Source organism: Neovison vison, chromosome 1 (assembly GCF_020171115.1).
Source record: "Neovison vison isolate M4711 chromosome 1, ASM_NN_V1, whole genome shotgun sequence".
In the NCBI taxonomy this organism is placed as follows: domain Eukaryota; kingdom Metazoa; phylum Chordata; class Mammalia; order Carnivora; family Mustelidae; genus Neogale; species Neogale vison.
The window spans coordinates 218926324-218953002 of NC_058091.1; the positions used below are offsets into that span (position 1 = coordinate 218926324).

At 40.9% G+C, this 26679-nt stretch overlaps 1 protein-coding gene and 1 non-coding gene across 3 annotated transcripts in view; one reads left to right on the forward strand and one right to left on the reverse strand.

Moving 5' to 3' along the window:
- Nucleotides 1-644: 644 nt before the first annotated feature.
- LOC122918750 (survival motor neuron protein) overlaps nucleotides 645-26679 on the forward strand; it is a 31880-nt gene continuing 5845 nt past the window's right edge. The window contains exons 1-8 of one of the 2 annotated variants that reach the window (XM_044267541.1): nucleotides 792-910; nucleotides 13066-13137; nucleotides 15831-15950; nucleotides 16853-17053; nucleotides 17632-17790; nucleotides 19901-19990; nucleotides 21022-21132; nucleotides 26327-26377. In XM_044267541.1, the coding sequence (XP_044123476.1) occupies nucleotides 839-910; nucleotides 13066-13137; nucleotides 15831-15950; nucleotides 16853-17053; nucleotides 17632-17790; nucleotides 19901-19990; nucleotides 21022-21132; nucleotides 26327-26374 (873 nt within the window). In that variant the 5' untranslated portion in view covers nucleotides 792-838 and the 3' untranslated portion in view covers nucleotides 26375-26377. Of the gene's footprint in view, nucleotides 911-13065; nucleotides 13138-15830; nucleotides 15951-16852; nucleotides 17054-17631; nucleotides 17791-19900; nucleotides 19991-21021; nucleotides 21133-26326; nucleotides 26378-26679 lie in introns of both variants that reach the window. The other variant, XM_044267550.1, reaches the window with a different exon arrangement.
- LOC122898289 lies at nucleotides 19406-19541 on the reverse strand. Its single transcript, XR_006382959.1, has one exon. It is a non-coding gene; the product is annotated as a small nucleolar RNA SNORA70 (small nucleolar RNA).

Here is a 26679-nt window from a genome sequence, read left to right on the forward strand (position 1 = left end):
GAGGAAGGGGCGGGTTGGGAGGATATCAACAAGTAATCTCTACCACCTCGTGTGGGAGTGTAACTCACATCCCCCGCCCCCAGAGTAAGTCTCATGCTGTACCCACTGAGCCAGCCATGTGTCCCTTGTTCCTTTTTATTGCTGAGTAGTAGTCTATGGTACACATATTCCAAAGTAAATTTCTTTAAAATGGACATAATAATTCCACACTTACGGGGTGGTGAAAATTAACATAAAACTTTTTAAAGCATTTTTTTATATGGTAGCCGTATTAATGGTTACCTCTAGGCTTTTATTTCTTACCCACATTTCCCAAGTTATTTGCAATGGACAATACTTTCTATCGAAATTTGCTTAAAACAAAAACACCCTGGGGCGCCTGGGTGGCTCAGTGGATTAAGCCGCTGCCTTCGGCTCAGGTCATGATCTCAGGGTCCTCGGATCGAGTCCCGCATCGGGCTCTCTGTTCTGCAGGGAGCCTGCTTCCTCCTCTCCCTCTCTCTGCCTGCCTGTCTGCCTGCTTGTGATCTCTGTCAAATAAATAAATAAAATCTTTAAAAAAAAACAAAAAACAAAAAAACCCAAAAACACCCTGGTAGAATCACTCTACGAACATACCAAACAGTGAAATCAAAGAATTGAAAGCAGGCGGAAAAGACCGAGCAATACGACCAATCACGAAGATTGCGACCACTCCTACGGACCACGCGGAGTTCTCCAGGCCTCGTGGCCGCTCTCCAGGACACCGTACTCTTCCGCTCCCAGAGGTCCCCGGCGGCGGAAGTTGTCACTTCCAGAGAGACGCTACCCACGCCGTGCACCCGGCAGTAAGCTCGCCATGGCGATGGGAGGAGGTGGTGGCGTCCCGGAGCAGGAGGACTCCGTGTTGTTCCGGCGCGGCACAGGCCAGGTGAGGTCTTGCAGGGCACCGCCTCCCGACGAGCGCCCCGAGTGGGCTCCCAGCACCCTCCTCCCGGCCCCCGCGGCTGGACGGGACCTAGCGGGTTCGATGATTGCGGGACCGGATTCCAGGTTTCTACGTCTTCACACGTTTGGGATCTTTTAGCCACGAGCTCCTTCCTCTTGCGGCTTGGGCTCCCTGATAGCTGAGAGACGTTTCCCTACCTCACCTTGATCGTACCTTCATTTGTTCATTCTTTCTGATTGGGAAGTGATCGGAAGGCACTTCCGACAGGGGTGAAGCAGGCGAACCAGTTAGGAGTCCGTTGAAAGGATCTCGTTTTAGACCCAGGTGTTAGCAGTGGAAAATAAAGTACTTGGATTCCAGGTGTAGTTTGAAATCAAGAGGTACTGTGGGTTTTGCACATGGAATCGATAATGGAGATTTGAGAAAGGTAAGTCAAAGGTAATTTCAAGATTGTCCCGAACTGAAATTGCTTTTTACTCAGGTGTGCTTAGGAAGACTGTAGGTAGAGAAGGTTTGTAAGGGGGAAGATCAACCTTGGGTAAAATCTGATTGGAGTGAGTTTGGAGCGGGAGAGAAGAAAATCAAAGGGAAAATTTGTAAATAAATATTTCACGTTGTAAATAGAAGGTAGAGAAATTGGCCAGTAGATGGAGGGAGCACTGAAATAAACAGGATTCTCAATTTTGTTTTTTGTTTGTAAGGTGAGGGAGACCTGTTTCAACATTTTGTGGGCTGGTGGGAAAGATCCAGTAAGGATGGAAAACTTGGTGACACAAGAGACAGAAATGTCGAAGCACTGTTCTAGAATAGCTAAGAGAGGATGGATTTGGCCTTTGTTAGAAACATTGACAGTTAATATTGTGATAATTATGTGCATAGAGACCTTTGTGGTTGGACAGATTCGTCAAAGTTCTCTTTTGATTGTGGCTGTGTTCAGTAAAAGAAGTGAAATCATCAGCTAGAAGTGAGAAGAGACAAAATGTTGGAGATTTGAGCAGAGAGAGTAGAAACTAGGGATAGAGAATGAGTGTTGGACTAGGGAAATGTAGTGGAAGTGTTGCTAGGCCACGTTGATGGTCTACTTGAGATTTGTGGTCATGAGTATTAAAGGGGACTAGGCAGCATAATTGTGTTTTTCTCCAGCTAAGTTCAATTCAGGTGTGTGAGGGCAGGCACAGAGTGAATTAAGAGTTGAAATTAAAAGGGCTGTAGTTTGGAGCACCTGATGGCTCAGTTGGTTAAGTGTTTGCCTTCGGCTCAGGTCATGATCCCAGGATCCTGTTAGAAGGCCCACATCGAGCTCCCCATCAGAGGAGCGCCTCCTCCTTCTGCCCCTTCCCTCATTTGTACTCTCACTCTCTTTCTCTATCCTAAATAAAGCTACAGCTAGGGGGCTGTATCTTTACCAAGAGAATGTAAGGAAGGGAGATGGGGAGGTACAATGGAAATGTCTTGATAATTGGCCTTGGAATTTAAGCTGGCTAAGAAATGGAGTGAGGGTTCTTAGAGTAGGAGTTTAAAAAGTTGGAGGATCAGTGTTTTGTCCCCATGAGGTGGAATGATTGCCATCAACCACCTACTAGAAGGAGTAAGTTGCAGAGGCTAGAAAGTGATAGTTGTGGAAAGTAGGATTCTTTTTTTTTTTTAATTCCAGTATACTCAACGTACAGTGTAATATTAGTAACGTACAGTGTAATATTTCATGTGTATACTACAGTGGCTCAGTACTTCTCTACATTACTCAGGGCTTATCATGGTAAGTTTACTCTTAATCCCCTTCACCGATTTCACCCATCTCCCCAGCCACCTCTCCTCTGGTAACCATCAATTTGTTCTCAATAGTTAAGAGTCTGTTTCTTAGTTTGTCTCCTTCACCCCCCCTCGCCCCCCGCTTTGTTTGTGTTTTTTTGTTCTTATTGTTGCTTTGTTTTTTAAGTAGGCTCCACACCCAACATGGGGCTTGAACTGACTACCCTGAGATCAAGAATTGCATCCTCCATCAGTTGAGCCAGCCCGGTGCCTCCTCGGCCGTTGTTTTGTTTCTTAAATTCCACATATTTAAGAGTGAGATCATACGGTATTTGTCTTTTTCTGACTGCTGTATTTCACTTAGCATTATACTCTCTAGGTCTGTCTGTGTTGTTGCAAATGGCAAGACTTCATTTTTATAGCCAGTAATACTCCATTGTTTATATATACCACATCATCTTTATCCAACTATCGATGGACACTTGGGCTGCCTCCATTATTTGACTAAATAATGCTGCAGTAAACATAGAGGTGAAATACCAATGGAAAAAACTTCAGGGCAATGTAAAGAGGCAGAAAGGCATTTATTCAATGCTCATGGGTTAGAAGAACAAATACTGTTAAAATGTCTATAGTGCTGAAAGCAATCTATAGATTTAATGCCATCCCTGTCAAAATACTAACAGTATTTTTCACAGAGCTAGAACGAACAATCCTAAAATTTGTATGGTACTACAGAAGACCTTGAAGAGCCAAAGTAATCTTGAAATAGAAAAGTGAAACTGAAGGTATCAAAATTCCAGATTTCAAGATACATAACAGATTGGTAGTAATTAAAATAGTATGGTACTGGCATAAAAATACATAGCTCAGTAGAATAGAACAGAAAACCCCAAAATAAGTGCACAATTATATGATCAATTAATCTTTCACCAAGGAGGAATGAATGTACAATGAAAAAAAAAAAACAACTCTTCTACAAATGTTGTAGAAAAACTGGACCACTTTCTTTCTCCATACACAAAAATAAACTCAAAATGGATTAGACACCTAATGTGAGATCTGAAACCATACAAATCCTTAAAGAGAGCACAGGCAGTAATCTCTCTGACATTGGTCATAGCACCATTTTTTTAGATAGGTCTCCTGAGACAGGCAAAATAAAAGCAAAAGTTATTGGAACTACATCCGGAAAAAAGTTCCAGTACAGCAAAGGAAACAATCTTCAAAACTAAAAGGCAACCAATGAGTGGGAGAGGGTATTTGCAAATGACATATCCAATAAAGGATTAGTATCCAAAATATGTGAAGAACTGATAGAACTCAGTACCCAGTAAACAATCCAATTTAAAAATGGGCAGAAGAGGGGCGCCAGGCTGTGTGAGTCAGTAGAACATATGACTCTTTAACTCACTGTTGCAAGTTCAAGCCCATCCATTGGTGGATGTAGAGCTTACTTTAAAAAGTTAACTAAAAATTAAGGAAAGAATGGGCAGAAGACATGAACAGACATTTCCAAAGAAGAAGACAGATGCCAACACACATATGAAAAGAAGCACAGCATCACTCATCACAAAGGAAATGCAAATCAAAACCACAGTGAGGGGTGCCTGGCTGGCTCAGTGGGTAGAGTAAGTGACTCTGGATCTTGGAGTCATGAGTTGACCCCCATGTTGTGCATAAAGTTTACTTTAAAAAAGAAAAGATACCATCTCACCTGTCATAATGGCTAAAATTAAAAAAAAAAAAAAAAAAAAAACCAAAGCGTGTGTGAGGCTGTGCAGAAAAGGGAACCCTTTTGCACTGTCAGTGGGAATACAAATTGGTCCATCTGTGGAACACAGTATAAAGGTTCCTCAAAAAATTAAAAATAAAACTACCTTAAGATGTAGGAATTGCACTACAGGGTATTTACCCCAAAAAAGACAAAAACTCTAAGTCAAAGGGATATATGCACCCCTATGTTTATAGCAGCATTATTTATACTAGCCAAATTGGAAGCAGTCCAAATGTTCATTGATCTGTGAATGGCTAAAGAAGATGCAGTATGTATATATAATGGAGTATTACATAGTTATAAAAAGGAATGAAGTCTTGCCATTTACAACAACATGCATAGAGCTAGAGAGTATAATGTTAAGTGAAATAGGAAAAGAAATAGCATATGATTTGATTTTTTTTTTTAAGATTTTATTTATTTATTTGACAGAGAGACAGCGAGAGAGGGAACATAGGCAGGAGGAGAGGGAGAAGCTGGCTTCCCACTGAGCAGGAAGCCTGATGCAGGCCTTGATTCCAGGACCCTGGGATCATGACACGAGCCAAAGGCAGACGCCTCTGATTTGACCCTTATGTGGAATTTAAGAAACCAAACAGGTGCCTGGGTGGCTTGGTTGGTAAATCGTCTGACTCTTGATCTCAGCTCAGGTCTCTATCTCAGGTGAGTCCAAGCCCCACACTGGGCTCCATACTAGGCTTGGAGCACGTTTTAAAAAAAAAAAAAAAAAAAAGGAAGAAAGAAAGAAAGAGAAAACAAAGGAAAAACACAAACCAAGAAAGGCTCTTAACTAGAGAGAACAAACTGATGGTTAGAAGAGGTACGTGGGGGTATGGGGATTAAAGAATATACCTATGATGAAATGAAATGATTGTTAAAATAAACATAAGGGGGCATATATCCTTTCAAGTTAGTGTTTTTGTATTCTGTGGGTAAATATTCAGTGTGGTTACTGGATCACAGGGGGTGAGTAGTTCTGTTATTAATTTTTTGTGTAATCGTCATACAGTTTTCCATGGTGGCTGGTCCAGTTTGGATTGTCACCAACAGTACAGGAGGATACCTTTTTCTGCCCATCCTTACGCACACTTGTTTCTTGTGTTCTTGATTTTAGCCATTATAACAGGTGTGAGTTGATATCTCCTTGGGGTTTTGGTTTGGATTTGCCTGATGATGAGAGATGTTAAGCATCTTTTCATGTGTGTTTTGCCCCTCTGTGTCTTCTTCCAAGAAATAAATACTTATCTCTGCTGCCCAGGAAGAGTAGGATTCTTTAAACCAAGTTCATGGAAAGCTTGTAGTTATTATTATAAGTAAGAACCATATCAGTTAGTGGCTGTTATTGGGTGGTGTACAAGATCGTTGGTAGGAAGGAGTTTATTTAATGACCTGCAATGATAGGATATTGGAAGGATCATCTACATGGGTTTTTAAATGATTAGGAATGACAGGGGTAAATTGCAAAGAGTACTGAGATTTAAATCTCAAAATGAGGAAAGGTGGCTCAGATGGCTGCAGATGGTCATATAAAGAGGAATAGTAGACAGTGGAGTCTGGTAACAGGATTTTTAAAACAGTTTTCAGGAAGGAAGGGAGGAAGAAAAATCTGGAAGTGGGTGTGAGGGGAAGGAAGATTGCTTTCCCATCTGTGGTACAATAATTTGAGGAATATGGAGGGGAAAATACTTCATTTGAATGTCTGTAAGGAAAGAAGCATCTTTGGGGAAAGCTAGTTTTTCTTTTTTTTTTAAGATTTTATTTATTTATTTGACAGAGAGAGGCACAGCAAGAAAGGGAACACAAGCGGGGGAGTAGGAGAGGGAGAAGCAGGCTTCCCACTGAGCAGGGAGCCCAATGTAGAGCTTGATCCTCAGACCCTGGATCATGACCTGAGCCGAAGGCAGACGCTTAATGACTGAGCCATCCAGGCACGCCAAAGCTAGATTTTAAAACAAGAAGATAAAGGGAATATTCATAGAAGACGTTAAAGACACTGGGAGCATGATTTGCTGATTACTCAAGAGATCACAACAGAAGTGTCAGCAATTGAGAATTATAGAAGATGGCAGAATTGAGGAGTACCTTGGGAAACCTAGGCTACTACTACTGGTAACCGAGAAACAGATACATAAAGACAGTGCTCATGTCCTGTTCTGGTGGCTATTGTGTAACAAATCACCCAAAACATAGTAGCTTGAAACAGTAATAACGGTGGGATGCTAGGGTGGTTCTGTTGGTTTAGTTGCTTAGTGCAGAGCCCGACATGTGGCTCTATCCCACAACCCCGAGATGATGAACAGAGCTGTAACTAAAAGTCAGATGCTCGGGTGGCTCAGTCGGTTGGGCATCCAGCTGTTGATTTTGGCTTGGAGCTTGATTTCGGGGTCAGGCTGCTTGCTCAGCACTGAGTCTGCTACTCTCCCTCTTCCTCTGCTCCTCACCCCACTCTTATGTGCACACATACTCTCCTTTAGTCTCTCTCACTCAAATAAATGGATAAATCTTTTTAAAAAGGAGGGAAGGATGCCTGCGTGGCACAGTCATTAAGTGTCTGCCTTCGGCTCAGGTCATGATCCCAGGGTCCTGGGATGGAGCCCTGCATTGGGCTCCCTGCTCAGTGGGAAGCCTACTTCTCTCTCTCCCACTCCTGCCTGTGTTTCCTCTCTCTCTGTGTCCCTCTCTGTCAAATAAATAAATAAAATCTTTAAAAGAAAATCTTTAAAAAAAAAAGTCAGGCACTGACTGAGTCAACCAGGTACCCCAACAGCCATTTCTTTTCTTTGTGATCTCAGTGTGTGGGCTGGTTTGGATTTCCTTATACCCCTTTATAGTCCTTCCCTCTCACTCCTCCTCTTCTCCTAGTCCCCCAATAACTGCTGGATCACATTTTCTGTTACCACAGGTTAGTATGCATTTTCTAGAATTTTATAAACATGAAATCTAGGTTAGCTTCCTTTATTCATAATAGTTATTTTGAGTTTCATACATTTTGTTGTACATACTAATTGTTCATTCCTTTTTACTGCTATAGTGCCTCACTGCATTAATATACTATGATTTGTTTAATCCATTCACTTGTTCATGGACATTTGGATTGTTTTCATTTGGGGACTGTTACTAATAGAGCTGCTGTATTAATGGAGAAGACTTTGTATGTACCTAACCTTTCATTTCTCTTGGAAATGTACTCATGGAGTAGTTGTATTTTAACTTTTTAATAAGCTGCCTTGGGGTGGGGGGTACCTGGCTGGCCTGGTCATTAGAACATGTGACTCTGGATCTCAGGGTCATGAATTCAAACCCCCATGATGATGTGTTGCCCACTTTAAAAAAAAGGTGGGGGGAAGCTGCCTTGGGAGCACCCTACTCTTTGTTAAATGGGATGCTACTCATTGGATAAATTCAGTATGGCCTTTTAAAAAAGGGAGGGTGTGGGGGCACCTGGGTGGGTCAGTGGGTTAAGCCTCTGCCTTCGGCTCAGGTCATGATCTCAGGGTCCTGGGTCCCGCATCGGGCTCTCTGCTCAGCGGGGAGCCTGCTTCCGTCTCTCTCTCTCTCTCTCTCTCTCTCTCTCTCTCTGCCTGCCTCTCTTGTCTACTTGTGATCTCTCTCTGTCAAATAAATAAATAAAATATTTTTTTTAAAAAAGGGAGGGTGTGAAGCTCTGCTTTCAGAGTGATTGTACCATGTCACATATTGACTAGTAATGTGTGACATTTCCATATTTTGCACATCCTTTTTAATGTTTGGATTGGTAATTCTTACTAACTTAAGACATTCTAATGTAGTGCCATCTCAAGATTTTATTTATTGTTCTCAAGTTTGTGTTTGTTTGTTTGTTTGTTTGTTTTTTAAGTAATCTCTGCACCCGGCATGGGACTCAAAAACTCACAACTCCATGAGCCAGGCACCCCTACCTAGCTCATGATTTTAGTTAGGATTTCCTTAATGACTGATGATATTGATCGTCATTTTATGTGCTTATTTGCTACGCATTTACTATCTTCTTTGACAAAGTGCTGAGATCGTTTGTCTTTTGTTATCTATTTACTTATTTATTTATATGGGAGAACACAAGCAGAGAAAGGGGGGAGAAGAGGATGAGGGAGAAGAGCACTCCCCGTTGGGAATGGAGCCCAGCCAGCATGGTGCTCCATCTCAGAATCCTAGATCATGACCTGAGCCAGAGTCAGATCTTTAACCACCTAAGCCACTCAGGCAGTTCTGTCTGTTTTTAAATTGGATTTTGTTGATATTTGCAAGTTCTCTAAATATGCTAGATACAAAATCTTTACTGGGTAGATAATTCACAGATATTTTCTCCCAGTTTGTGGCTTGCTTTTTCAGTATCTTAACATTGTCTTTTTTAGGAATAGGAATTCTTCATTTTGCTGAAATCTAATTTTTCAGGTTTTTTTTTTCCCCAGTGTTCTTTTTGTGTAAGCAAACTAAGGTCACAAGGTTTTTTCTCTTAAGTCTTACAGTTTTGTTTTACATTTCTGTGATCCATTATGAATTAATTTTTGAGTGTGGCTCAAGATATGAATGCAAATTCTTTTCTCTGGGTAAGAGTTTCCAATTGTTTTCAGCACCGTTTGTTGACACTACTATGCTTTCTCTACTAAATTGCATCTGTACCTTTGTTTCAAATCAGTCATTTATGTGTGGGACTGTTTATGACTCAGCTTTATTACATTAGTCTATTTATCTTGTGCTAATAACGCACTTTTTGATAACTGTAACTTCACAGTACATCTTGAATTCTCCAGCTTTGCTTTGCTTTTTCAAAATTGTTTTGGCTAGGGGCACCTGGGTGCCCCTAGTGGATTGAGCGTCTGCCTTCCACTCAAGTCATGATCTCAGGGTCTTGAGATCGAGCCCCATGGGCTCCCTGTTCAGTAGGGAGACTGCTTCTCTCTCTCTCTCTGATAAATAAAATCTTTTAAAAAGAAAAAAAAGTTGTTTTGGCTATTCTAGGGCCTTCGTATTTCCATTTGAGTTTTAGAATCAGCTTCTCAATTTAATAGATGTTGACCCTTGAACAGCATTGGTTTGAGCTGCGCAGGTCCACCGGTATGTGAATTTTTTGCCATAAATACAGTACAGTAATATAAATGTATTTTCTTTAGAATTTTAATATTTAGTTTACTTCAATGTAAGAATACAGTATATAGGGGCGCCTGGGTGGCTCAGTGGGTTAAAGCCTCTGCCTTCAGCTCAGGTCATGATCTCAGGGTACTGGGATTGAGCCTCGTGTCAGGCCCTCTGCTCAGCAGAGAGTCTGCTTCCTCCTCTCTCTCTGCCTGCCTCTCTGCCTACTCGTGATCTCTGTCTGTCAAATACATAAATAAAATCTTTTAAAATTTTTTAATACTTTTAAAATGTGTGTTAATGGGCTGTTCATGTTACCTGTAAGGCTTCTTTCTGGTCAGCAGTAGGCTATTAGAGGTTAAGGTTTTGGCAGGTCAGGTTATACACAGGGGTGCTTGGTTGGCTCAGTCAGTAGAGCATGTGACTCCTGATTTTGGGTCGTAACTTCAAGCCCATGTTAGGTATGGAGTCTGCTTAAAAAAAAAAAAAAAAAAAAAGTTATACACAGATTTTTGCTGGGGGGGGCAGTAGAGGGGGTAGAGAGGAGTTGGCACCCCTGATCCCTCCCCACCTGTTGTTCAGGGGTCACAAATACTCTTAAAACTGCAATTATATATATTTGATGCTAACAGCATTGGGTTTATTTATTTATTTTTTTAACCCAAGATTTCCTTGTTCATATCTTAGTTGGATGAAGCTTATTTTCAGTAGATTCCTCTGCAAAGACTAGTTGTGTTCTTCCACATTGTAAATTAGTCTTGGTACTTGAAGGATAGGTAGGGTGTATCACAAGATCCTTGACTTATACTTTCTCCATAAATTTTTTTTTAGATTATTTATTTATTTATTTGACAGAGATCACAAGCAGGCAGAGAGGCAGGAGAGAGCCAGAGGGAAGCAGGCTCCCTGCTGAGCTGGCATCCTGAATGTGGGGCTCGATCGCAGGACCCTGAGATCATGACCTGAGCTAAAGGCAGAGGCTTAACCCACTGAGCCACCCAGGCACCCCATTTTTCTCATAAATTTCTATGGGACAGGCTAATACTGTCCCATATCAGGGTAATACTAATACTGATTTTCTTTATCTTGTAAAGGACTTGATCTTTTTGTTTATAGGCTGTAAGGTTTTTTTAGAGTTTTTTGTTTGTTTTTGTGTTTTTAGGCTTTATTCTTCGGACCCCATTTATACATATGTTAAATATTCTTTGCTAGTCGCTCATATTTATCATTTCACTTGTTTTTCTTTCTTTCTCTCAGCTTTTCCTTGGAACCACTTAAGTCTTCAGTCAAATGTGTTCTTTCGTTACTTTGTAGCCAACATTACTGTTTCTTCCATTTCTTTCTTGATTTTAACTCTTTTTTTTTTTTTAAGATTTTTCTTTATTTATTTGACAGAGAGATGACAAGCAGGCAGAGAGGCAGGCAGAGAGGAGGAAGCAGGCTCCCTGCTGAGCAGAGAGCCTGATGTGGGGCTCGATCCCAGGACTCTGAGATCATGACCTGAGCCGAAGGCAGCGGCTTAACCCACTGAGCCACCCAGGCGCCCCTTGATTTTAACTCTTGATTCAAATCTTGCCCTTTTGCCATTTTGTCATCTAAGTTTTTTTTTTTTTAATATTTTATTTATTTGACAGAGAGAGATCACAAGTAGGCAGAGCAGCAGGCAGAGGCGGGGAGTGGGGGAGCAGACTCCCCACCGAGCAGAGAGCCAATGCTGGGCTCGATCCCAGAACCTCGAGATCGTGACCTGAGCCGAAGGCAGAGGCTCAACCCATTGAGCCACCCAGATACCCCCATCTAAGTTTTTTACATACTTGATTCAAGTCGGTTTGTGGATGCTAGTTTAAGAATATTTAATTTCAGTTGGGTGTTGTGTTTTCTTCTTTTTGGGATTGTTATTTGGGAAGTTTTATCAGCTAAAATATTTTTTGTTGTAATAGCTTTGTATAAAACCTGAGGTATCTTTAGTTTTCATTTTGAAATGTCCTGTTTCCCTTGTCTGACAATAACCATTGCCATGTGAGGATTTTGAGTTGCTTTGTGTTTTTACTTTTTTTTTTTTTAAGATTTTATTTATTTATTGGACAGAGGGAGACACAGCCAGAGACACAACACAAGCAGAGGAAGTGGGAGAGGGAGAAGCAGACTTCCCACTGAGCAGGGAGCCCAATCTAGAGGTCAGTTCCACAACCTAGGATCATGACCTGAGCCAAAAGCAAACAACCTCTGGGGGCACCTGGGTGGCTCAGTGGGTTAAGCCTCTGCCCTCACCTCAGGTCATGATCTCAGGGTCCTGGGATCAAGCCCCAGGTCAGACTCTCTGCTCAGCAGGGAGCCTGCTTCCTTCCTCTCTGCCTACTTGTGATCTCTCTCTCTCCCTCTCTGTCAAGTAAATAAATAAAATCTTTTAAAAAAAAAGGAAAGAAAAGAAAAAGAACACCCTCTCTGGGGCACGTGGGTGACCCAGTCATTAAGCATCTGCCTTCAGCTCAGGTCATGGTCCCAGTCCTGGGGTCAAGCCCCACACATCGGATCAAGCCCCTGCTCAGGGGGAAGCCTGCTTTTTCCTCTCCCTCTGCTGCTCCCCCTGCTTGTATTCCCTCTCAAGCTGTGTCTCTCTCTGTCCAATAAATAAATAAAAAAGAATGCCCTCTCCAAGGGCGCGTGGGTGACTCAGTCCTCCCACATCAGGCTCCCTGCTCAGTGGAGAGCCTGCTTCTCCCTTTCTCTCTGCCTACCTCCCCGCTGCTTGTGTTCTCTTTTCCCCTGTCCCGTTCTGTCAAATAAATAAATAAAAATCTTTAAAAATAAATAAAATAAAATGAAAGTTGATTAGTCACTATTAATAGTTTATAACCTTAAACATTTTGAGAATTTTTTTAATAAAGATTTTATTTATTTTTTTGAGAGAGAGAATGAGAAAGAAAGGGAGAGCATGGGAAGGGGGAGGGTCAGAGGGAGAAGCAGACTCCCCACCAAGCAGGGAGCCCAATGTGGGACTCCATCCCAGGATTTCAGGATCATGACCTGAGCTGAAGTCAGTCACTTAACCAACTCAGCCACCCAGGTGCCACGAGAATTTTTTTTTAATAATCTAGGCATACTGTAAGTCAAGGGGGAAAGAATATTTTTTAGACCTCAGATTCTACGGTCAGGCTAGCATTACTGTAGTCTGTATAAACTCAAGGTAATGGCCAAGTATTTTCCCACATTGCCAAGCTAAACCATTTATGGGCTCATAGAAAGGATTGAAACACAGGTTACCCTTAAACATACTTACTCATTAAATTGTGGAGCATTCACTTTTCAGCATACCTCTTAGAGCATTTACATAGGTCTAGCTTTGGGGGTAATGTCACATACTCTCTAAGTAGGTAGGCTTTCTTCAGTTTTATTTAGGATTTTAAAGACCTATTTTTAGTGTAATTTCATTATGTCTGGAGTAAGATGGCCCTTGATACTATCTAACATTCATTTTGATGAAATCCATATAAACGTTTTTGTTCTTTACCCTTCCCAGAGTGATGATTCTGACATTTGGGATGATACAGCATTGATAAAAGCTTACGATAAAGCTGTGGCTTCGTTTAAGGTATGAAATGTTTACTAACTCATTTCCTTATTTCCTCATGTTAATCATTTGGTTAAAAAAAATTGGCTATAACGGGCATCTGGGTGGCTCAGTGGGTTAAAGCCTCTGCCTTCGGCTCGGGTCATGATCCCAGGTTCGTGGGATCAAGCCCCGCATCAGACTCTCTGCTCAGCGGGGAGCCTGCTTCCCTTTCTCTCTCTGCCTGCCTCTGTCTACTTGTGATCTCTCTCTGTCAAATAAATAAATAAAATCTTTTTTTTTTTTTTTAAGCTTTTTGATTTTTTTTTTTTTTTAAATTTATCAGAGAGAGAGAGAGGGGGAGAGAGCGAGCACAGGCAGACAGAATGGCAGGCAGAGGCAGAGGGAGAAGCAGGCTCCCTGCTGAGCAAGGAGCCCGATGTGGGACTCGATCCCAGGACGCTGGGATCATGACCTGAGCCGAAGGCAGCTGCTTAACCAACTGAGCCACCCAGGCGTCCCAATAAATAAAATCTTTAAAAAAAAATTTTGGCTATAACATACTTAAGGTGTTAATGTACCTATCACTCAGTTCTAATTTTGAAGACCAGTAGATACCATTGCTTAATTAACTTACCTGATAATCTTCTTTTAAAAGTAGGCAGGTTCTCCATAAGTCATCCCTTTAGCAAAGGCAACAGGAGTAGAATTTTAAACACTAATTACTTTTAATGTGTTGTTTGCATTGTATCAAACAATAGAAGTCCTCTAATTCAAATTAGTGGAAGGGCAGCCTGAATTATAATGTCCATTTAACAAGCCTTCACTGAAATAATAATGATAAGTATCAGTAGTGCTATAATTAGTACTTGTAGAATGTGTACAGCATTTTAAGCACCGTTCTAAGTGCTGTGCTTACATTAAATTAATCTTCCCCAGATCCTGTGAGTTGATTATCAAGTCAAGTGTTCCTGCTGGTAGGAATATACTATTCTTTTAGGGGCTGTAGTCTCTTTTTGTAGCCCAAGCAAGATATTTACACAGTTATCTGCCATTATCACTTTCCCTACCATGTGGGGTATTTGGTTTTTTTGAGCACCACGCATGGGCCTTCAGTAGTCCAGACAAAGCGCATATCCTCAGAGCACCAGGTACAAAGTCCACTTCTTTCCCTCAGTCACTCCTGTAGCATGAGGTAAAGATCAAACCTGGGAGCGCCTGGATGGCTCAGTGGGTTAAGCCTCTGCCTTCGACTCAGGTCATGATCCCAGGGTCCTGGGATCGAGTCCCGCATCGGGCTCTGTGCTCAGCAGGGAGCCTCCTTCCTCCTCGCTCTCTGATCTATGTCTGTCAAATAAATAAATTAAAAAAAAAAAAAAGATCAAACCTGTATGTCATCCTTGAAGCTGAATTCAGATTTGTCAGTAATGCTTTACAGTATACTCTTAGAATAGAAGCATATAATGCGGGGTTCTGTAAAATGCAGGTTAAAGTAGGGCTCAGTATTGGATGGAATTAACGATATTGCAGAGGGAAGTAGTTTGAGTAGAGGAAAAAATAGTGTACGTTTATTTATTTTTAAAGATTTTTATTTTAGAGAGTATGAGGAGGAGGTGGGGCAGAGGGAGAGGGAGAGAGAGAATCCCAAACAGAGTCCAGAGTGGGATTCAGTCTCACAACCCTGAGATCATGACCTGATTTGAAACCAAGAGTCAGGGGCGTCTGGGTGGCTCAGTGGATTAAAGCCTTTGCCTTCTGCTCAGGTCATGATCTCAGGGTCCTGGAATCGAGCTCCGCATCAGGCTCTCTGCTCAGCAGGGAGCCTCCTCCTCTCTCCGCCTGCCTCTCTGCCTACTTGTGATCTCTTTCTGTGTCCAATAAATAAATAAAATCTTTAAAAAAAAAAAGAAAGAAAGAAAGAAAAAGAAACCAAGAGTCAGATACTTAACCGACTGAGCCACCCAGGCGCCCCGATAGTTTACTTTTAATTGTGTTGAGTGCGAAGTAAATGTGAAGATAAGAAATCGGTAATTGGAAATGTTGGATTGAATGAAGGAGAAATGTCACCTGAATAATAGCTTTAAAAGTCTGCTCACATAGAGGTTATAATGGAATTAATAGGAATAGATGATCCTAAGTAGTTAAAGAAGGGTGGACCATTCTTTTCGGGAATGCCCAAGTTTAAGACTTGATCAGAGAGGTAATAAAGTATTGGAGTCCTCTGCATTGCTATATCCAAAATATCATGAATTTCAAGACAAATGATTAGCAGAATATAATGCTACTGAAAGGATGAGAGTGAGGACTTAATTAAAGGGGTCCTTAGAGGGATGCTTGTGTGGCTTAGTTGGTTAAGGGCCTGCCTTCAGCTCCAGATCATGATCCTTGGGTCCTGGGATCGAGTCCCACATTGGGCTCCTGGCTCAGCAGGGAGCCTGCTTCTCCCTCTGCCTGCCACTCCCCCCTGCTTGTGCGCTCACTCCCTATCTCTCTTTCTCTGAGAGATAAATAAATCTTTAAAAAATAAATAAAATAAATAAAAGGGTCCTTAGAGCTGATAACTGTATGATGCCTTCAAGAATAGTTTTTGTATTGTGTGGGATGACGGAAAGAGGAAATAGAAGCTATCTGAGTTGATGGGACCTTCAGACCAGCTTATGGTGACTGAGTTCTTTTGTTGCACTTCTTTGATGTTTTACCCTGTAACATGAACATATGTATTCTTGTTTTCATAGCACGCTCTAAAGAATGGTGACATTTCTGAAGCTTCAGATAAACCAAAAGGCACACCTAAAAGAAAACCTGCTAAGAAGAATAAAAGCCAAAAAAAGAATGCTACAACACCCCTGAAGCAGGTTATTTTTAAATATTGAGATTTAACTTCAAAGAATTTGTTGCTGTTTTTAAGAATAGTGTAAAATATTTTAAACTTAAATGATTAGTATAGTGTTTTCCATTGACCGGTAATCACAAAATTCTAAAATAGCTATTAAACTTTCTATAGTTTAGGAAGATGCATGTTAATAAAAGTATACTGAATTGGTTGGGAATGATCCATTGGAGATTGTGTTTACTTTATATAAGGGGTGCTGTAGAGGAACCCAGTGCTATTTGAGAGGAGTACTACAGAACCCTAATCTGAACTGGCAATGTTCTACTTAAGCTGAGAGATGGCTCTGCTTTCTTTTCCCCCCACTTTGGACCACACATTCTATGGTCCCTTGAACTAATACCCAGGAACCAAATATTCTGGGTGGAATCAGATCTCCTATTTAAAATAGTAGACCCGAAAGCTAAATATTTTGGTGTCTCATCAGTTCCTTTAGTTTTATCATTACCAAGGGGGAAGACAGCTAACATTTGATAAGCTCTCCCTGTGTCCTGGGTCACAGCACAGGACACTTTACATGCTTTCCCCCTTTCTGTTCTTTACAGCAAATACATGAGGTAGATTTTGTTGTAATTACTTAACAGATGAGGAAAATGAGACTTAAAGAGATTAAGAAACTTGTCTGTGATTATATAAATGGCCAAATTTATATGGCAAATCTGTGGCTTGATGATATAAACAGAATTATATTGGAAATTCATACTTGTGTGGTTTTGGCCCCAAACCTTTTTATATGATTCTGCATTCCGGATGAGTTAACTGGAGACTATCCCCTTCACAGCCTACCATACCCTGCTTAAACAAGATTGCAGTTCATCCTCTTTAAAGGAAGTATGTGAGTGTATGTATCTTTGGTTTCTTTTATAGTGGAAAGTTGGTGACAAATGTTCTGCCATTTGGTCAGAAGATGGCTGCGTTTACCCAGCTACCATTGCTTCAATTGATTTTAAGAGAGAAACCTGCGTTGTGGTTTATACCGGATATGGAAATAGGGAGGAGCAAAATATGTCTGATCTACTTTCCCCAGCCTCTGAAGTAGCTAATAATGTAGAACAGAATGCTCAGGAGGTAAGGATACGGTGGGGGTGGGTAGAATTCTTGGAAGCCAAGAGGGGATGAGAAACTAAATACTACAACTGGTTGTTAGTTTGATCTACTGAATCACGAATTCTTTTTTTGTTTGTTTGTTTTTTTAAGATTTTATTTATTTGACAAACAGAGAGAGAAATCACAAGTAGGCAGAGAGGCAGGCAGGGAGAAGGTAGGGGAAGCAGGCTCCCTGCTGAGCAGAGAGCACAATGCGGGACTTGATCCCAGGACTCCAGGATCTCGACCTGAGCCGAAGGCAGAGGCTTAACCCACTGAGCCACATAGGCACCCTGAAGCACTAATTCTTTTTTAATGATACTTTTAGGGACGCCTGGGTGGCTCAGTGGGTTAAGCGTTTGCCTTCAGCTCAGGTCGTGATCCCAGGGTCCAGGGATTGAGCCCCGCATCAGCCTGCCTGCTCAGCAAGAGCCTGCTTCTCCCTCTGTCTGCTGCACCCCCTGCTTGTGCTCTCTATCACGCTCTCTGACAAATAAAATCTTAAAAAAAAAAAAAAGATAACTGTATAACAAAAACACATCTGTTATTTCTTTCTAAAGAATGAAAACGAGAGTCAAATTTCAACAGATGAAAGTGAGAACTCCTCCTCCAGGTCTCCTGGAAATAAACCCAATAACATCAAGTCAAAAGCTGCTCCATGGAACTCTTTTCTCCCTCCACCACCCCCCATGCCAGGATCGGGACTGGGACCAGGAAAGGTACATTTCTACTCAGAAAAGTTTTCCGAGGAAATAGTTAAGACCTTTCTACTCCTCCATTAAGTGAGTTTTAGCTTTTCAGTGAAACTGTAATTTTCTGTAGATACTAACATATCTACACTTGAAAAAAAAATTATTTTAATTTTATTTATTTATTTAACAGACAGAGATCACAAGTAGGCAGAGAGGCAGCCAGAGAGAGAGGGGGAAGCAGGCTCCCCGCCAAGCAGAGAGCCTGATGGGGGCTCGATCCCAGGACCCTGAGATCATGACCTGAACCAAAGGCAGAGGCTTTAACCCACTGAGCCACCCAAGCGCCCCTTGAAAATTTTTTGTAAAGGAAATAAGGTAGTAACGTAATACAGAGTATTTTATACTGAAAGACTTTCCCAACTATTTATGGAGGATTGCATGTTAGTCTGATGATTTAGTGAACTTAAGTTAGAAGGTACGGTGTTTTACGGTCAGCTGGGTATTATACTCTAGTTCCCCACGTCACTTGGGTAAGTGTGTAAAAACTGGAGGAAAACACAGCATTTACATCTAATACAGATTAAATCCTAGAGTGCTCCCAGATTGTTCTGTAGAATAAAATGCAAACAATATTTTCCTATATGGTTCTTTTGGCTATAAGTAACGAACTTGGAAAAGATTTTTACTGGGGCACCTGGGTGGCTCAGTCGATTAAGTGTCTGCTTTCAGCCCAGGTTATGATCTCAGGGTCCTGGGATCGAGCCCCATGTCAGGTTCCCTGCCCAGGGGAGAGTCTGCCTCTCCCCCTGCCCCACTTCCCCCATCCCCCGCTCATTCTGTCTCTCACATAAATTAATTAGTTCAATCTTTGGAGGAAAAAAAAGATTTTTACTTAAGTTGTGTCATGTGCGTGTGTCCCTACCCAGTTGTTTTGTATAAAGCAGTGATTTCTTCACTGGAGGTTATAGTATTCAGGCAGCAATAATAATAAATTAAAAATCATGTCTTACTAAAGCTTTTTCTGAAGATTTTCTGTGAGAGATTTCTTACTAGGTTTATATTGTAATTTCTAGAATGATCAGACCTCTTAATTTATATATCATACTTTATTGGTCTCGGGGCTGGTTTTTCTTTTTTTCTTTTTTTTTTTTTGGACAGGAAGTTGGATTTATTGGTGGGCATTGGTGGGCATGAATACAACAGAAGGGGGTGGTGCCAAGGTTCTCATGAGTGCAGAGCCCTCCATTTGTCTGAGGGGCAATGGTTAGAGATGTATTTGACCCTACAGCCATCTAAGATAAGCCACTTTTCAGCTGCCATGTCTTCAAATTCATCTGCATTGAACTTAGTAAAGCCCCACTTCTTGGAGATGTGGATCTTCTGGCATCCAGAGAACTTGAACTTGGCCCTGCGTAGGGCCCCGATCACATGCTCCTTTTTCTGCAGTCAAATGCTCTACCACTGAGCTATACCCCCTCTACATGCTCCTTTTTCTGCAGCTTGGTAGGGATGGACATGATGACTTGGCCAGTGTGGACCTTGGCTGCTGTGACCTGGGGCTTTGCAAAGGCACCCCACATGCCTGTCTGCAGCCTAAATTGGAGATAGCCATGAGGGTCAGACCTCAGCATCTACTGGAAAGGGCTGTCTCCAAGGTCTCTTAGGGCAACCCATACAATCAACAGGCTGCATACAGTACCAACGAGGCTACTGTTTGCAACCATGGCATGGTTTTCCTTATTACACGTGAGGTTTACTAATTTGTACAATATATGCTGTACAGTAATATGTAACTCAAAGGACATCCGTAAAAAGATTACACAATTAGTAAAACTGGGGGGGAGATAGTCTTTAGTGATTTACATACCTTGGTAAATATATTATCTCTGATTTATTAGGTAATTAGGAGTCTTTCTTAGTTTGATTTGATTTCCTGAATGTTTATATAGGAAGGAAATGAGGGATATCTAGATTTAGGAGTCTTCACTATTTGGTATATGAAATTCTATTTCATCTTTTTTGATATGTATAATATTATTATTCTTGGTGGTTATTTGGACTCTTATGGCACTGAATCATTTTCCTCCTTTCATGTGTAAATGGGTACATTAATCTTCCTTTGGAATGTTCTTTACAGCCTGGTCTAAAATTCAGTGGCCCACCACCACCTCCACCACCACCACACTTCTTATCATGCTGGCTGCCTCCATTTCCTTCTGGACCACCAGTAAGTGCAAAAGAAATCAGATTAAACGTTGCTTTTATATATAGTTAGGGATTTAGCAGCACATGGGTGATTGCGAAATGTCATTTTAGACCATCCCTATGGTCAGATTCTAGTGGGTAACAATTGGAACCAAACCCCAGGTTTTTGTTTTTAATGCCTTCTGCTACCCAGACTCAGTCCTCTTATTGGCCCCAACTCTGAGTCTTATATTCCTTCCTGTCAGAAATTGTATGTCATTCTATAGGGAGGTGTCTCTTACTTAAAAGGATTTAATTGCACTGTAAGTAAGGATTAATCTTTTACTCTTCCAGATATGCTTGGATGTTAACTTCACATAGACTGTGTGGGTTTCTAATGGTAGACTTGTGGATATCAGCAGTAGGCTAGATACAAGACGCTTTTTAGCAAATTGCATGTGTTCCAGTGGGGCAGCGCAGATGTTCTACCCAAGACCTTTACTTAATATGCTTTCTGGGTGGTTTTTGAGTAAAACCATAGAAGTATATATACATGCGCTATCTGGGTGGCTCATTCGGTGGGGCATCTGACTCTTGATTTTGGCTCATATGATCTCAGGGTCATGGGACTGAACCCCACATCAGGCTCCACATTCAGCATAGAATCTGCTTGAGATTGTTTCTCTCCCTCTGCCCCTACCCACCAGCACACGTGCTCATGCTCTCTTTCTCTCTCTGAATAAATAAAATCTTAAAAAAAAAAAGTATAATATACTTGGTCTTTTACCCATAGATAATTAATGGAATGGAATAATAGTTCAAAAGCCAAAACAATACCTGACATTTTTACATGATGTATCATCTTTTGATTCTTACTTATTTTGATTTTGTTGGTCTTTTGTTTTTACTCATTGGCTTTCTCAAAATGTCTTTTTTTTTTTTAAGTTTTAAATAGGAAATGGCATAAAATATAGAGGAAGATACAAAAAATATCCAGCATTCTTTATGTAAAATGGATGTCCAGACTTCAGTTTTTGTTTATTGACTTTAAAGTACGTCTTTTTCCTTTTCCAGATAATTCCCCCACCACCTCCCATATGTCCAGATTCTTTTGATGATGCTGATGCTTTGGGAAGTATGTTAATCTCTTGGTACATGAGTGGCTATCATACTGGTTACTATATGGTAAGTGATCACTTAGCATCTTTCCTGACAACCATTTTGTGATTATGTGACTTTGTTTTGTGACTAAAAATGTGTTTTGTTATGTTTGGTAGATCCCAAGGATTGAAAATCACCTTAAAGTTAAAAAAACACACAATTATTTGTTTAAAGTTTACATTATTCTTGTACTCTTGTATTCTTGTATTGTCCCTGCTAAGTGTAACTGTTTCATGTTATTGGATAATGTTGATAATATGTTTTCTAATTTAATGATGCCCTTTCCAAATTATTTTCCAGTCTTATTAGCCTTTCTCTTTTTTTTTTTTTTTAAAGATTATTTATTTATTTATTTCACAGAGGGAGAAAGATCACAAGTAGGCAGAGAGGCAGGCAGAGGGAGAGGGGGAGGCAGGCTCCCCACCGAGCAGAGATCCTGATGTGGGACTCGAACCCAGGACCCTGAGTCCATGACCTGAGCTGAGGGCAGAGGCTTAACACTGAGCCACCCAGGTGCCCCTAATCTTTCTCTTTCAATCTGAAATAAAAATGCATTGTAGGAGGGGCATCTGGGTGGCTCAGTGGGTTAATAAGCCTCTGCGTTTGGCTCAGGTCATGATCTCAGGGTCTTGGGATCGAGCCCCACATTGGGAATCTCTGCTCAGCAGGGAACCTGCTTCCCCACTCTCTCTGCCTGCCACTCTGCCTACTTGTGATCTCTGTCAAATAAATAAATAATCTTTTTTAGAAAATGCATTGTAGGAGAGACACAATGAATAATATCTTGAAAAAAGAAAGACAAAAAGTGTTAAGTTCTTTTTGTGCATAGAGGAAGGTCTGAGGTGATAATCCAGGCTGGATGTTAGGGACGGAAGCGCCATACTTATCATGTGATATATCAGTCTGTTGCAGGCATGTAGTATTGGGATTTATCAAGAAATTTTTTAATTTTTTTTAAAGCTTTTATTTATTTCTTTGACAGACAGAGATCACAAGTAGGCAGAGAGGCAGGCAGAAAGAGAGGAGGAAGCAGGCTCCCTGCTGAGCAGAGAGACTGATGTGGGCCTCATCCCAGGACCCTGAGATCATGACCTGAGCTGAAGGCAGAGGCTTTAACCCACTGAGCCACTCAGGTGTCCTGAAATTTTTTAATTTTTAAAATTTTGTTTATGGAATTTTACATGTGATTTCCTTTCACTGCCAATCACTGTAGTTCCTCCAAAGTCAGAATCACAATCTTCAAAATAGCATTTTTTTTTTTTCTTATTTATTTGACACAGAGAGAGACAGTGAGAGAGGGAACAGAAGCAAGGGGAGTGGGAGAGGGAGAAGGAGGCTTCCCATCAAGCAGGGAGCCCAAAGCGGGGCTCGATATCAAGACCCTGGGATTATGACCTGAGCCGAAGGCAGATGCCCAACAACTGAGCCACCCAGGCACCCCAAAACAGCACTTTTAGAAAGAACTTTTGTTCAGCCTACATTTGTCAGTCCACAGTTCTTTCAGTTGAGCTTTGATCTTCCCTTAAATGTGGACATACTTCACAAATTCTCTACCTGCAACCTTTTGGATCCAGTTTCTTGACCTTAGGACCTTAGAAATCAAACTGCAGTCAGATGCTCTACCCCTGAGCTATATCCCCTAGAAATCAAACTGTAGGAAATACACTGATTGCTATTTTGGCAAATGATCTAAAATTTTTATTCCTTGATTTTTTTCTAATATTGAAAAGTCTTATAACTTCCACTCTGCTCCATGAGCCTAGCAGAACATATTACCGGTGTCATTGTCTCCACAGCAATAACCTTGCTGTGTTGGAAGCATAACCTCTGTCTCAAGGCACTGTAATTTTTAAGTTTTTTAAAAGGAAGCTGTTATACCATGCTGAGTTTACAATGTGATATTGTAGGTACTTGAATTTCTGGTTAATTAATGTATAGAAGAAAAACAACTGACTTGAAGGTGTAATTTTTTAAATGTATTACTTGTACATGCTCCCATTAATACTATTATTTAAAAGCTAATGATGAGCTGTTGTAACCTTGGTGTATTTATATTGTATGATGAAATCCCCTCCCTTTTTTTTTTTTAAAGATTTTATTTATTTATTTGACAGAGAGAGATTACAAGTAGGCAGAGAGGCAGACAGAGAGAGAGAGGAGGAAGCAGGCTCCCTGCTGAGCAGAGAGCCCGATGCAGGACTCGATCCCAGGACCCTGATATCATGACCTGAGCCAAAGGCAGCGGCTTAACCCACTGAGCCACCCAGGCGCCCTGAAATCCCCCTTTTAATAACCAACAAGATAATGGAAAGTAACAAATTAACAGGTTATACTTTAAGACCAATCACTTAACTTGCTAAGCTTCCATTTTCTGCACTTCACATTTCTCTCCATATATTTTTTATTGTGAAATATTTTGAAAAATGTAAGGGCGACTGGGTGGCACAGTTGGCTGGGTGTCAGACTCTTGGTTTCAGCTCCGGGTATGGTCTCAAGCCCTGCCTCAGGCTCAGCACAGAGTCTGCTTGGGGTTCTCTCCCCCTCTCTCTCCACGCTTTCTCTTTTACATACACCCTTGCATGCTCTTTCTTTCTGAAATAAATAAATCTAAAAAATATATGTATAATATATAAATAAACTATTGATGTAACTTGTGATTATTTTTTAGTTTTTTAGAACAAGAGAGAGCTCTTTGACCCAGATGCACCATATTTTATTTTCAGCTTTATATTATGCATAGGTTCATGGTTTTATTTGGTCTTTGTTGTAAACTTCTTATTGAAATACATGTGCAGGGACGCCTGGGTGGCTCAGTTGGTTAAGCAGCTGCCTTCGGCTCAGGTCATGATCTCAGCGTCCTGGGATCGAGTCCCACATCGGGCTCCTTGCTCGGCAGGGAGCCTGCTTCTCCCTCTGCCTCTGCCTGCCTCTCTGTCTGCCTGTGCTCGCGCTCTCTCCCTCTCTCTCTGACAAATAAATAAATAAAGTCTTAAAAAAAAAAAAAGAAATACATGTGCAGAAAAATGCATGTATTAGAAATGAATAGCTTGATTAAAAAAAACATTGGGATGCCTAGGTGGCTCAGTCCATTAAGCATCTGCCTTCAGCTCAAGTCATGACCCCACAGATCAAGTCCCACTCTGGGCTCCTTGCTCAGCAGGGAGCCTGCTTCTCTCTCTGCCTGCAGCTCCCCTGCTTATGTGCATGTGCTCACACTCTCACGGGCTCACGCGCGCGCTCTCTCTCTCTGACAAATAAATAAAAATCTTTTTAAAAGAAAACACGGAGCTGTATTTAAAAACAACAACAACAAAACATTATCATAATCCTGAAATATCCTTGTGTTTCCTTCTGATCACTACCATTCCATTTCCCAAGGGTAACCATTTTCTTGACTTATAACATCATAGATTAGTTTTGCCCTTTTTTTTAACTTTTATGATTGGAATAAAACTGATGCAGGGTTCAGTGTCACCACCCTGAGATTGTGACCTGAGCCAAAATCAAGAATCAAATACTTAACCAACTGAGTTACCCAGGCACCCCAACATTTTGAATATATTTAATTTGAAGGATGGCATGGATGAAAATTAGACTTGGTAAAATTATAAGTACTCCTATTTGAAGTACTTGATCATACTCTGTTACTAAAACCTAGTAGATTTTCACTGGACTTAAAACTATGATAATGACCATTAAATTGCAGATGTTTGCTTTTCTTTACTGAGTTCAAGCAGTGGTTCTTGGAAATGCAGCCTGGTCCAGAATATTTGCCACAAATTCATGACCAACCTATGACTAACTTGTTCCTAAGAAAAGATCATTAAGGGGTGTTACTCGTATACCTGCATACATTAAAATGTAAAACATTTACATTCAGAAGTGGAAAGAAATCGCAGTTTCCTAGATATTGCATTATTTCTCTTTGAAATTGTTATCATTAAAAAGAAGCCACTACTCATTATTAAGTTTTCTAACAGCTTAAATATGTTTTAACCACCACTGCCTATAGCTCACTTGGTTTTGTTTTTTGTTTTTCGTTTTGCTTTGGTACAAAAGGTGTTCTCTTAAGGCATGGGGAGAAAGAGCTGCTTTCCTGGGATTGTGAGGCACAACTCTCAGCTAGCCTTTTTTTTTTTTTTTTTTTTTAGATTTACTTATTTATTAGTGGGGGGAGGGTCAGGGGGGGAGAGAGAGACTCTTAAGCAGGCTTCTGAGCCCAGAGCCCTATGCAGAGCTCATTCTTGCAACCCTGAGAACATGACACGAGCTGAAATTAAGAGTCAGACACTCAGCCACATGATCCACCCAGGCACCCCTCAGCTAGCATTTTTTTTTTAATATTTTATTTATTTATTTGACAGATCACAAGTAGGCAGAGAGGCAGGCAGAGAGAGGAAGGGAAACAGGCTCCCTGCTGAGCAGAGAACCCAATGCGGGGCTCGATCCCAGAACCCGGGGACCATGACCTGAGCCGAAAGCAGAGGCTTTAACCCACTGAGCCACCCAGGTGCCCCTCAGCTAGCATTTCTTAACCATTGCTTCACAGAAACATGCCTGACAACTTTTCCATTAGCAACCTGTTCGCATTAGGACAGCCAGACAGGATTTGGGTCCGCCTCTTAGCCTCTAGAAATCTAGAAAGCCAAGCATAATGCAGATGATTTAAGAGTAGTGTTTTTGAAATAACATGAAATAGGCTATAACTTTGGTACTTACTAAGAGTAAATCACTTTTAATATATCTTGTGGTCTCTAAAGTCTAGATTAGTAGTAAAGTGGAAAGTTGATACATGTGTAGGGAAAGAAGGTCACGTGGAAGCCAGAAGAGAGGAATAGGGCACTTGGGTTAGGTCTGACCAGGAAAAACAAATAAATATTTAAGTACTGGTCCTGCTTTTTTTAACTTCTAAAATGTTCTTTAGTACATAGTCTCTAATGGTTTTGTTTTAATAAATGAGAGTGACACAGTGTATATTTTACTTGACAGAATTAAGGTATAAGTTTGCTCAGGAACATCACTGGACTTCATGAAAGAAAATTTCTTTAATTACAGCCTAATAGTTGTTTACGCTGGGATCACTTTTAAAGCATATTTTTAAAGGCTATGAACTTATTTTCTGATGATACTTTCTTAAGTGGAACTAGTAAAATGTGTTATATGAACAGAGTGGAAATGTGTATGCTATTCTTTTAAATTCCTTTATGTTTCCTTACAGGGTTTCAAACAAAACCAAAAAGAAGGAAGGTGCTCACATTTCAATTAAGGAGTAAGTGTACCATTATTATAAAAGTGAACCTTTTATATAAATTTCACAACATGTGTTTTTTGTTTGTTTTTTAAAGATTTTATTTATTTGACAGAGAGAGATCACAAGTAGGCAGAGGCAGACAGAGAGAGAGGAGGAAGCAGGCTCCCTGCCGAGCAGAGAGCCCAATTCAAGGCTCCATCCCAGGACCCTGGGATCATGACCTGAGCCGAAAGCAGAGGCTTTAACCCACTGAGCCACTCAGGAGCCCCTCACAACATGTGTTTTAAAAAATTGAAACGGTGGGGTGCCTCCGTGGCTCA